The 13,839-nt window shown below is 39.7% G+C and overlaps 1 protein-coding gene across 1 annotated transcript; it reads right to left on the minus strand.

The window, feature by feature from the left end:
• Nucleotides 1-692: 692 nt before the first annotated feature.
• On the minus strand, nt 693-13,254 carry tacr1b (tachykinin receptor 1b). The gene is made up of 5 exons (XM_079804055.1): nt 12,647-13,254; nt 11,212-11,406; nt 4,961-5,111; nt 3,525-3,721; nt 693-3,456 (listed from the first exon to the last, which is right to left on the minus strand). Exons 1-5 carry the CDS (start codon nt 13,051-13,053, stop codon nt 3,168-3,170), a joined length of 1,239 nt encoding a protein of 412 aa, XP_079660181.1. The 5' UTR covers nt 13,054-13,254; the 3' UTR covers nt 693-3,167.
• Between the last annotated feature and the right edge of the window lie 585 nt (nt 13,255-13,839).

Consider the following 13,839-nt stretch of genomic DNA (forward strand, 5'->3'; position numbering starts at 1 on the left):
TTATATTATTATTTTATATTATATATGTTAAAATGTAGTTTATTCCTGTGATGTAAAGCTGAATTTTCAGCATCATTACTACAGTCACATAATCCTTCAGAAATCATTCTAATATGCTGATTTGCTGCTCAAATTTTGTATTTTTTTTTTTTATGAATAGAAAGATTTGTCCCTCAAGGCTCTTGTGAAAGTCTGGAGCTCAAGTCATCTCGCTATCTTCAGACGCAAGCCAGCATTTACCGTGCCAGCCGAATGGAGACCACAGTATCCACAATCATGCCGATTAGCGAGGGGGTTCCATAGATCGAAGTTCCATAGATCTCACGTCCAATGGTTCTTCACGAAGCGCCTCTTAAGACTGTAAATGCTGGCTTGCGTCTGAAGATAGTGAGTTCACTTGAGCTCCAGACCTTCATAAGAGCCTTGAGGGACAAAAGAAATCAATGTCTTTATAATGTCACTTCTGGTCATTGTAATGCAGGAATAAAATAATGAATTTCTTTCAAAGAAATCTTATTGAGCCCCTCTTTTTAACGTTAGAGCGGTAGTATATTCTAAAGAGATTTACCAAATTCAGAGGCTTTATAAATGATTTGAAAAGGATTCAGCTAAGTAACATAGGGCTGGATTTTACTCAACAGAATTTGACTGGAATGTGAAAAGCCGGCAAAAATAACAACAAGCACTTGTTTATATCAGAATATAGTAATGGTATTTGATTTTATTGAGCAAAGCAGAGATGCAAATGAGCCATTTGAGATTTCCCTCAGAACATCATAAAGCAATGACAAGCCTCAAAGTACACGGTAATGTTTCTTTAATTGCAATCTAATATTAGCAGTGTACAGCTATATATTTAAAGTTCTTATCTTACACTCTTACAGACAAGCAGTAGCTTTATTTTATCCACAAGTCTTATAACAAATACATAAATTAAATACATTATATGTACATACATAAATCAGAATGATTTAAATGGTGAGTGTATCTATGCTGCTTCTGGTGGTGTGAGTTGAGGACGGAGCTATCCAAAGGGGTGGTAGGAGAGATTGGTCAACCTGATTTATTTTTGCAGTTTATCATTTTTATGCTTCTTGTAGTAGAGCAGAGATTACACACTTCACCTTCAAACAGGCAATCACATTAAAAGATTATGATTTTTCGGTGGTCACTGATGTTTCTGGTGTCAGCAGCTTTTCTGAACTAGCTTTACATACAACGTATTATGTACTTCCTGTTGTAACAGGACGTTGGAACAAGACATTAAGTATCTAAGGACTCATCCTTTTTAGCCTTTAGGCTACGTCTTGTAAAACCATGATTTTTTTTTGGTTGCAATTGCAAAATTGTGGTGGCTAGTTGAGGGGACATTCTCATTCTAGAGAGCATTTGATCGGACAAAAAAATGTAATATGCACCTGTGGACAACATAAGTCAAAATGTGTTGTCCATTAGCTAGAGAAACACTGTAATTTAAAATGTGTACCTGCTAAAAGTTAAATCTTACTGCATATTCCATACAATCTAGACCTCAAAGCTAACAGACATGGACCAATTCGTCCTCTTCTTGATATTATGGTCCCTAAAATTTTTTTATTTCCCTGGTAAAATATTTGGCTTTCAACTATCTGTTGGTAAAATCAATACAACACAAATAAAAAAAGCTGAAAACAGCTGTATGTTATGTAAAAGCAATTCTAACCAATACTGTGTTTCTGTCTGTTTATAACAGTCTAAAAAAAATACAGAGTGAATCTAAACATGTGTCCATTAAGAGGGCTGGGATATTACGCTAGATGCAAGCGCATGCAGCTGCAGAGCAGTTCAAAAGGTGCAACATCACTGCTCTTTTGTTCTTCTGCAGGCATCAAAGCAGCTCTAACACCTGCCCAACAAAGCAAGAGCCTCTACAATTTTGCGCTAAAAAAAGCATGTAAAGCGAGCACAAGCCACGCCAAACAGCATCATGATAGTACACACAGATGTACAACAACCACTGTGTGAGAAAATGGACCTCAGATTAAAAGCAACATGTAGAACTAGCACTTACTGGAATATAGATTTTGATAACGCTGAAAAAGGTCTGTATTTGTTGCAGAAATTTCTGTACAAGCTGTAAAGCTCGGCAAATACTGCACAATCTTTACAAATATATCTATGCCTTTTTTTTTTCAGATCAGTCGCCACAAAACAAAAGCTCGTTTTTATTTTACAGAAAGCAGTTTTTGAATTATACAATCAAAAATTAGAGTCTTAAAGTCTTAAAATAAAAAAAAGAGAGAAATCTACCCCTAATAAAATCTATTTAACATGGTCTTTTTGTAGAGGCAGTGTAGCTGCGACAGATAGTCAACACTTGTGAAATAAATCTATTCTATTTCACTATTTCTGTCTATGCTTTCACTATTCTTTCATCCCTCCCTATTTTAGCGTGTACAATTCTGAATGATGGCTGTATCACTAGCACTTTTTGCGTTTATTGCCTGTTTTAGATGCATTGCTTGTTGTATTCTTCAATTGTAAGTCACTTTAAATAAAAGCGTCTCCTAAATGTATGTAAATGTGACTTGCTAATAATAAACTCTGGATTTAGCGGAGGATTATAGTGATATAAATGGAAGTAGCTATGTTAGTACAAAGTTTTTTCACTCTCTCTGTGCTATATTTATCATGACCCTCTGCCTTCCAGACAAATCCTTTACATTGTCGCCTCCATAGTCCAGTAATATGCAACAACAGGTGCAAGCCCTTCCATGTCGTCATGCTGGCTATCGTATCATCAACAACTAGCAGTAATGGCAGACAGATCGTTGCCAAGGGCATCAGCTGGTCAAGTTTTCCTAAACAAACCTGCTGGGTCCTGGACTCCTGGAGCAAATAGCGATTGGGTAAGTTGTTGGATGAACTCTTACTGGGTTGATTTCTAGCCAGCTGCCTTGAGTAGTAAATCTCAGCTGAAGACAAAGACAGTATTAATGCTCTACAGTCCATGTGTTCAAATGATACAGTAAATTGACCAATACATTAGCCTCCCTTCCTCAAGAAAACCTAAAAACCTGTTTTGGTTTGTTGTACCTCACATCACAACATTTCCTGGAACGTAAATCTTTGCATTTCTTCTCAAAGGATTGGTACTATAACGCTGAAAGTATTTCTTGCATTTCTTTCTAAGCTAGGTTGTTACTAGAATAGAAGCTGGAGGACTCGGATACAGTCTTTGAGGCGCTTCGTGAAGAACCATTGGACGTGAGATCTATGGAACTTCGATTTGTGTTCTCCTGAAGGTCCCCCTCGCCAATCGGCATGACTGTGGATACTGTGGTCTCCATTCGGCTGGCACGGTAAATGCTGGCTTGCGTCTGAAGATAGCGAGTTGACTTGAGCTCCAGACCTTCATACGAGCCTTGAGGGACACATGGACACCAGAAGAACGCCTGTTGGAATCCAGCTCGAAACCTGCACAGATAGATGAGTATGAGTATGCATGATTCCCTTCGAAACCTGAACCTGTTTCCTACTCTTACCTGTCATTGAGAAGACAGTAGATAATGGGATTGTACATGGTGGAGCTCATGGCAAGCCACATGATTCCTAAGTACACCTGCTGGATGTAGGGTTCCTCGAACAAGTGAGGAAGGAACTGGTGCACCAGGAAGTAGACGTGGTAGGGCAGCCAACAGACGGCGAAAGTACACACAACGACAATCATCATCTTCACCACCTACGTAAGTTAAAATAGAAGGAGCTGACGTAAGTTAAAAACCTAGTGTTGGTCACCAGCTTATGTTGTGTTTTGGATGCTGGTCCCCAAGAACGGGATCTAAAGCCAAGTGCACACTGTACGATTTATAATAGTCCTTTAAAAATGTTGCTTGTTAGATTGTACGAACATCAAATTCCCTTTAAGACAAGTTATTTCACTCAGCGGTCATCTTTGAAACGCCTCTCAGACATGCAAGTGCAGCTCCTATCTTTGAATGGGGAGACATCAAATTCTCCAGAACTGTTCGCCAAGCTTACGATTAAATTTCATATTTGAAATCACTAATGAAATATGACACTAACAACTCTCTCATAAATTTTGTTTCTAAACGCTCGAATCATGACAAAAAAAAAAAAAAAATTCAGCCTGGACAAAGCTAATGCACATGCGCAGTCCTAAGCGTGTGTCTCAAAACACAGAGAAACTGGAGCATCTAACGGCAGCTGCAGTGACACAATGACTTCAGTAATCAATGATTGGCTCTTTCATTTAGAAGGCGGGGCTTATTCACTATGTTGGGCATTGCACTTTCTCACATTCATAAGTAATTGGAGTGCACTTCCTATATATAAATGTCTTTGACGAACATGATCCCCACTGTAAGCTATGTCACACTGTAGGATCTCAGTTTTCATTCATGTCCGATGCATTAAAAATGGAATTTTACATCCTTAAAAATCCGAATTTTACACCATCAATATGTGGCTTGCAAACAAAAACAATCACTAGCATTAATTTTGACTATATTCTTTGTGTGGAGCAAGTGGTGGTTTGTTGTTGTCTCAATAATTGCGTCATCAGGTTTGGCACTCCTATTGGTTTTTGATTTGATGGTTGTCGTTGGAGAAATCACACTGCAGGATTGTGTGTCAAATCTTCAGCCAGAATCTTGCTGGAGGTAAAATTTGATAATTAATCGGCTGTCAACGAACATGTCAAACTAGCGATCAAAGACTCCAGATTTTGGCCTAGGAACAAAGGAATCTTTTAGGATTCTCAACATTTGTAGACTGCCAAATCGTGGCCAAAATCATACAGTGTGAACCCGGCTTAACTAAATAAACCGGCAAGATATTCTGTCAAGATGTCAACAAGCTTTATCAGTTAATTTTTGCTGGGATACTAATACTAATCAAGCTGGTCTTTTTAGCCATGCAATTGACATTTAAGCTTTTATGTCACTCTGCAGATGATGACCTTCCGTTTGGCGGTTAGCTGCTGTCGATAGCGGTCTGAAGAGTCTCCAGGAATCTCACTAGCCCAGAGAGTGCATCCCACCACCAGGTAAGCACAACCCATAATGAGCAAAGGCAGAAAGTAAATAAGTACAACCACGCAGACGTAATACCTGCGAGAGAGGAAGAGACAGAAAGGCAGCCAGATGGAGAATTAGTACGGGAGAGGCAGCCAACGAACAAGAACAAGACAAGAAACCCAAGATGAAAATAGACCCAAAGTTGTCCAGACATATTTTGAGCGCACATTATTACACAAAAGGATGCCACACACCAACACCTCAGAGTCCCACATGTTTTCTCGCATTGGCTGCCACTTAAAAATAACCGCTGGAAAACTTTTGAGTCGTGAACTGTGAATGCTCCGCGGATTCAGGCGCTGCGGCAGTGCCTCTCTTCTTTTGGAGCGCTGTACAATTCAACATGCTAATTAGCTCGAGGCTTATCTAGAAAGACACTCGCCTCACAGGAGAGGGATCGAGGGAAAATATACACAGGCCTTTCACTCATGAACCAAAACATTCTGAATCCCTGTCCCGTAGGTTGTCCAAAAAAGCAATGTAAATTGCCTTCTTCTCTTTTGTTGTTTTGATTGAACGTGTCTTACAGACATGCTATTTAAAATGAGCCAAATGAGCTGTGGGGCTTTACCGCTTTCCTTTCCTTTTTTCAAGCATCCCTAACTATCTCAGTGGGTGAGAGGTAATTAAATATTGTCCAGTTGATTAATTTCAAAAACGCTTGTAACGTGGTAGGAAATGAGACAATCATGCTAACATGATGGGTGATTGCACGAAAACAAAAGCATGCAGTGCACTTGCCAAAATCCTGGAGATTTCGAGGGCTAGACGCAAAATATGTTAGTGCGAAAGAAAACATTAGCAGCTTTGGATTGAATCCCCCTTTCTGTCCCTCTTTGGCTATCCATCTTTTCTCTCTCTCTCTCACACACACACACACACACACACACAAAGATCTACCAGCCAGTTAAAGAGAGTTCATTGATCAGTGCTTCTTATCTCGTACACCAGTTTTACCAAGATTTGGTCCCTCTGAGACTATCTATACCTTTACGGAAAGTTTGGGCAGACAAAAGATTGAGATACAACCTCAAGAATTGACTCCTGCAAAGTCAGATTGGTGAGGTCTGACAGGTCACTTAAAGGAGGTAGACGCGTTCACTGTTTTGGCATGACAGGGAGAAGCCGGCTGGAAGATTGACTGTACGGGTGGGTGAACGACTAAGCTGTTATGGAAATAACAGTATGCCGTCGACACCTGACACCTACAGAGCCATAGCAGGAAACTGGCAGGATATTAGAGATCGTATTGGAGTCGGTAGCAATTAGAGTGTTGAGCGTATGTGGAGATGTATCAAAACTCATTCAGTAGCTGATAAATATGTGATTAAGATGCAGGGCAGGGCGTATTGCTACTTGGCGCCAGTTTAAATATTCATATCGTAAATCAGACCACGCCACACACTTTGTACTGGTCCAAATGAATACCTCTGAGAGTGCACCCTAATGTTGTTTTCATACTGCATTGGCAGATTTCTCATTGCTATGTTGTTAGTGTTAGCTGTTAGGCATACCACACTGCACCAACTTGAAAGATTGTTGCCTTTGCTTAAAGGGATAGTTCACCCAAAAAAGAAAATTATCCCATGATTTACACACTCTAAAGTCATCCTAGGTGTATATGACATTCTTCTTTCAGACGAATATTAAAAATGGGATGCGTTTGTGTAAGAAAAATATCCATATTTAAAACTAAGTAAAAGTAAATCCAGCAGCCATATCACCCTGTGGCCCAAGACTGGTTTCCCACTGAAGCTAAGCAGGGTTGAGCCTGGTTAGTACCTGGATGGGAGACCTCCTGGGAAAACTAGGTTGCTGCTGGAAGAGGTGTTAGTGAGGCCAGCAGGGGGTGCTCACCCTGTGGTCTGTGTGGGTCCTAACGCCCCAGTATAGTGATGGGGACACTATACTGTCAAAAAGCACCGTCCTTCGGATGAGACGTTAAACCGAGGTCCTGACTCTCTGTGGTCGTTAAATATCCCATCCTTTGAAAAAGAGTAGGGGTGTAACCCCGGCATCCTGGCCAAATTTGCCCATTGGCCTCTGTCCATCATGGCCTCCTATTTATCCCCATATACTGATTGGCTTCATCATTCTGTCTCCTCTCCACCAATCAGCCGGTGTGTGGTGGGTGTTCTGGCGCAATATGGCTGCTGTCGCATCATCCCGGTGGATGCTACACATTGGTGGTGGTTGAGGAGATCCCCCCTTTCCATGTAAAAGCTCTATGAGTACCCAGAAAAGCGCTATATAAATGTAACTAATTATTATTATTATTAAATTATCTAGCTTCCGGCGAATCACCTTCCGTATTCAACTTATGGAAAAAGTGTAGGGCCTCTCGCAGTTCCAAATGCTTACGCTACGTCTGACGACATTGCACACCAGTTCTGCTCGTCATACGTAGCGTAAGCATTTTGAACTGCGAGAGGCGCGGGCGCTACACTTTTTCTGTAAGTTCACGAGTTCACACTTACATATCATTTATAGAGAGTACATTTAAATGCGTATTTGGCGTGCTGTCCGGGGTGAACGCTTGGAATTTGGCCCGAACCCAGAGTACCCCCATGTATATAAGTGGTTAGAAGTAAAAGTGTGGAGAAGGGGTGGTGGAGGGATGCTGGTAAACTGTCAGCAAACGGAGGTAAGACTGCTGCGTATATACCTCTATTGTTGATAGCTGAGTGCTCTCCACTTGTGTCAATTATCTGAACGTGCTCCTCCCAAACCACCAATTTGAATACGGAAGACGAATCGCCGGAAGCTAGATAATTTACTTTATAAAGTTTTAAATATGGATATTTTTCTTACACAAATGCATCGATTCGCTTCATAAGGCCTTTATTATCCCCCCGGAGCCGTGTGGAGCAGTTTTATGATGGATATCTATCCACTTTTATGGACTTCAAAAACAGAGCAACAGTCACTGCCATTATAAAGCTTGGAAGAGCCAGTACATTGTTAATATAACTCCTATTGTATTCGTCAAAGAAGAATGTCATATACACCTAGGATGACTTGAGGGTGGGTAAATCATGGGCTAATTTTCATTTTTTGGGTGAACTAACCCTTTAAGCCAGAATGGCAGAAAAAAAGGAGGATGTGAGTATGCATTTTTGGGCAATTTGAAGGGATAGTTCACCCAAAAAATACAATTCTGTCATTAATTCCTCACCCTCATGTCGTTCCAAACCCATAAGACCTTTCTTCATCTTCAGAACACAAATGAACACAATTGTTGATGAAATCCGAGAGCTCTCTGACCTCTCCATAGACAGCAATTTAATTAACACTTCCAAGACCCTGAAAGGAAGTAAAAACAAAATAGTCCATGTGACTCCGATGGTTCAACCTTAAAGGGTTACTTCAGCGCTTTGTGTCAGTAAAAACCCTGTAGTATATTCAAATTATGGTACTTTCCCCCTCATATCCCCCTGAGACGAGAGAATGATGCATTTTATTTCTGGAAAAAATCCTCCAATGACGCAAATATCGTCATTTTGCATCATCGGAGGATTTTTTGGCCAGAGGCTAAAAACTACAGCCAGTAGAAGGAGCTGTCCCGCATGTTTTCAACCCGCCCACAGCGGAGGGATCTCACTCACAGAATGTAAATGTGCTCGGCTCAGCCTCGGGCATTAATAACGGAGCGGTGCGGAGCAAAGTGAGTGTTTCAACTTTTCAATGAATTCCTATGAAAGTTGCGCTTCCATATGCGATCTGAAAACGCGCCTCACTGGACACACGCTGAGAATGACAGCCGCGCTTACCTCAGCTCTTCGCACTGGTGATGAATGAAATCTGATTCCGGCTGCGTTTGAGACGTAACTTTCATTCGGCTCACTCACACTTTATTGAAAAGACACGTTCAGTTTTTAATTGTAGTGTTTATTCTCTAACTGAACGGAATTCTTAGGCTTGTTTGACGCAGTGCATGCCGGTTAGAAATGTTGTCCGACTTGAGACAGCGCCGACGGGACTATAGCAGTCGGACTATATTCATAAATGTCAATTGTCATCATCAATACCCAAATTTAATCATTAACTTTGTGACTTGAACTACTTTATTAGGACACATTATACAATGATTTGTTAAAAATTTTGTAATTTGACCTTGCCTCTTTTTTTAAAAAAGTATTTCCTTTCCTTCCCACTGTTCTCCTATTATAAATTTATACTGTCATCCAATGATTGCTTGTAAAGTTAATTTGTTGTAATGTTGTCTATATCTGTATTAAAAAAAAAAAAAAAAAAAAGATTCGAGAGCAGTCGGCTAATATAGCCGATGCAGTTTCTCTAGAGCAGCTGCACGAGGCTGCACGGACTCTGATGACGACACAGCTGTTCCACGATTGGCCAGATTCACCGCAGCTGATGTCGAACACTCCTATTGTATTATTATGAAGATCAAAACGACGGTGGGGGGCGGTGTAGGGAGTAGCCTCGTAGGGCAGCGAAGCAAGTGCATTCTGGGAGTTGTTCTCAGACTAGAAGGCACCAAATTCAAAAATAATTTCACATTTATACTACATAAATGACCCAGTTTAAATACAAATTCATCTTCCCAACGCTTTATGAAGCGACGAGAACAAAATAACAACTTTATTAAACTATTTCATTGTAGCCTGTGTCAGACTCCTACGCAGTTTCCGTGCGAGTTACCGATGCTGTTCACGTGAGCACCACTATGCACGTGTGTGCTGTATTTAAAACGGAAACTGCGTAGGAGTCTGACACAGGCTAGAACGAAATTGTTGAATAAAGTCGTTATTTTTGTTTGTTTTTGCGCACGAAAAGTATTCTCGTCGCTTCATAAAATTAAGGTTGAACCACTGGAGTCACATGGACTATTTTAATGATGTTTGTACTTCCTTTCTGGGTCTTTGAAGTGTTAATTAAATTGCTGTCTATGGAGAGGTCAGAGAGCTCTCGGGTTTCATCAAAAATATGAACGAATGGTCTTACGGGTTTGGAACAACATGAGGGTGAGTAATACCCCTTAACTGTCACCGTCCCACAGGTGGGACGCCTGGTGCTCTTTTTTTGATCGCCTTTTTTCATATCATATATTTAAGTAATTATCACAAATTAGGTATCATTTGAAAGCTTACAAACTCAAAATTCATCCTGTGAAAACCGTTTTGAAATCGGACATTGTGTTGCCATGGAAACGTTACTCTAAATTATTCTAGTGGGCTCCTCCCCTAGTGGGCGCTGTCATGTTTCATATTACAACAATTATTTTAACTACTTTATATTCAAAATCTTTTCCAATCTTGACAAAACGCATATTGTCGGAAAGGTCTGAGTCTCAAGGGTCCATATTTGGTGACTGTTTTGTGATGGAAGTAATATTTGGACAGAAATTTACAGGAAAATGCATCAAAACAACAATAAATGGAATTTGAATGACACCCGGTGGCTATTTTTGGTACAGCACCCTAAACAAAATCTCATGGGGACTTCAATTTTTGTGATATCAACTTCAAATTTGGAACACAAATTGGTTAGACATATGGCTTTGATTTTATAGTAATTTTAGAGTAAATTCTTTTTTGTAAAATATATATTTTATATGAAATAAAAAATATTTAGTACAGTATTTTTCATTTACAGTAAATTTAAACTTCCATAACTATTTCATACTTTCATATTTTGAATTGCTTTCACTTCAGCAATAATCTTCAGAATGTCGTCTTTAAAACGAGACCAAACTTTGGTCTATATTCCAAAGCATTCTTGAATTACAGCCCTTTAAGTTTGGATAGTGCATTTTCATGTGTATTCTCAAAAAGGGGGGTGACAGTCAAAGGGTTAATGACAGATTTTTCATTTTTGGGTGAACTATCCCTTTAATGCCTTGAGTGATTTGAATTGTCTTTGTTTGTTTTCCATATTATTATTATTTCAATAGCAGGTGTTTTGAAGTGTCAGTTTATCTGTAGTTCATGTCCAGTTTCCAGACCTTTGTGTAATGTTGTCATAATGTTATACTTCAGGTATGCTGTCCAACAAGCATGCACTTTAGGTTTATCTCAGAGTATTGATCATATGTGACACTTTTTTTTCTTTCTTTTTTTTACAGATACATTATCAATGACTTTGACATTCGAACCCGACAGCATGCACTTACATCTTTTGAAAATCCCACACGCTGTACTCCGGCCAGTCGATGTAGCACACGACACGTCCTGGCAGCTGAGTAGTGCTGGAAAAATAGTACTGGGGGAAAGCCAGGAGCAGCGCCAGGGCCCAGATCACCCCCACCACCAACTTGGTCTCAGTGGACGACAGGCGCTGCTGGAGTGGGTGGATGATAGCCATGTACCTGCAGGGGGAGTTTAACAAAGGCAATGACCTGCTATTTATGCAAACTCAAAGGAGCACCAGCCACTTGAATTACCCCTAAATTATTTGCCTGGTCCTGTTGATTTGATTTGAGGAGTGAGAGAGGTGACAAGTGAAGTTTGTCTTTTTAGTGGGTTGGGTCTTTCCGCACAGCTACTATAGAAAGGATGCAGCTTTGATCTTTGCTTTGTGTTTCAACAGTGTTTCTACACATGCAGGTTTGAACTGCATCAATTCCATCCTCCCAAAAATAGCACAGTGATGGTGCTACAGTGATGGTAACAGATGGCAATACTGAATGGTGACAATATTCATTTACGTGGCACTTTAAAGTACTTAAGGTAAGACTGCATCTAAAAGTAAAAAATACCATAGTATACATTCAAAAACAGATATGCCACAATAGAGGTGTATATTTTTTTTCATCTGTACGGTGAACACGGTTATAAATCCTACTAGTCTTCAGTGTCACATGATCCTTCTGAAATCATTCACTCAAGAAAACATTTGCGATTATTATTATTATCAATGCTGTTTTGCAGCTTTACATTTTTGTGGAAGCATTCAAACATTTGTGATAAGCATTATTTGTCAAGGATGCATTAAATTGATCAAAAGTGACTGAAGAAAAGATTTCTATTTAAAAAAATGTTTTCAACATTGATAATAATCAATGAATGATTTCTGAAGGATCATGTGACACTGAAGACTGGAGTAATGATGCTGAAAATTCAGCTTTACATCACAGGAATAAATTACATTTTAAAACATATTCAAATAAAAACTGTTCTTTTAATTTGCAATAATATTTCGCAATATTACTGTTTTACTGTATTAAATAAATGCAGCCTTGGTGAGCATAAGAGACTTCTTTCAAAAACATAAAAAAAATGTCAATGTTTCCAAACTTTTGACTGGTGCTGTATACTCTTACTCATACTCTTGTTTAGCCTGCACATTTGACAGCGATTTAGATTAATCTGGCATTACAAAACAACTACAAAACCATTTACTTCACCTACAGCACATGTCTTATACCCAGTTGATCCTTACAAAAGAGTACTGTGGCAGTGCCATGCTTGTACAGTGATGATAATACAACGCCATTGGATGCATTATGGAATATTCACATTGACCTCCAAGGTTATTTCAAAAATACCATAGTACTTGTACCAAAATAAACCCATGTAACCATTTGTAAGTGTAAATAAACAGCTCACCTGTCCAGGGCTATTGCCGTCATTGAGTAAATACTTGCGAACACAGCTGCTATTGGAAAGAAGTTGTGAAATCTGCAGTAAACAAGTCCAAAATACCACTCGTTGTGCACTGCATACACAAAGTTTATAACCGTGTTGAAAGCCGACATAGACGCCTCTGCGAACGCGAGATTCACCAGAAAATAGTTGGTAACGGTTCTCATGCGCTTATGCGCTAAAATGATCCAGATGACAGTGATATTTCCAACAACTGACACCAGAACTATACAGCAATACGCGATGGCCCACAAAACTATCTGCCAAACCGGCTGAACGAACTGGTTCGCGAACACGTCTGTGTCATTCACCAATGAACCGTTGGTCCCGTTGCAGCTTGAGTTTTCCGAAGTGATGTAGAGAGGATCCATGATCCGTAAATCATCAGAGAACAAGCATTTCAGCAAAGAAAAGTTAAGGTGTTGTTGTTTTAAGATTGGGTTAGAAAATTAGGTCCAAATGATCAAATTAAATGTCAGTGTTCTTTACCCAGCGTCTTCAGAAGGCGCCGCGGGCTGAATCGCGAGCGCATACTCGGCGCGCCTCACCAAACGCGCTCCTGCGGCTCGCGTGCCCGCGCAGTCTCGAACCAGGACTGACACCGCGCGCTGCATCTTTCCAGTCACGCGCCAGTGAACACGCGCATCCTCCTCACTGACACTTGTCAGTTTAAAATGGGAGTTGAGAACAAAAAGCCAACTAATATTAATACCAATATAAATTCGAGCAATTTGAAAACGTAATAACTTTTGTCAATACTCCTTAGTCATTAGTCCTCTTCATGAATGTCTAAATGTACTATCGGATTGGAAAAAATAAATTCACTTCATTTTTGAAGATGGACATCATATTAACAATTGTATGTGAATTGTCATCTTTAAAAATCGATTCGAAGTATATTAAGAAATGTATTTCTTCTTTTGTTTTGTTTTTTCAGGTTGACATGCGTTTTTTCCATGTGCTCAACGTCACGCTGCGTCCTGTCAGTCAAATTCCTTTTCCTCAGAATATCCGGTAAGTGACATATATTAGCAATGACTTTGATCAGTTATGTGATGTTTTGAAGTGTTAGTTTCTCTCTCTCTCTCTCTAAAATATCCATCCTGTTTAACCAAATTAGAGTTATTGCTGCACTAAAACTGTGGTAACTTGTTATT

This window comes from Gobio gobio, assembly GCF_949357685.1.
Source record: "Gobio gobio genome assembly, chromosome: 22".
Taxonomy (NCBI): Eukaryota; Metazoa; Chordata; class Actinopteri; order Cypriniformes; family Gobionidae; genus Gobio; species Gobio gobio.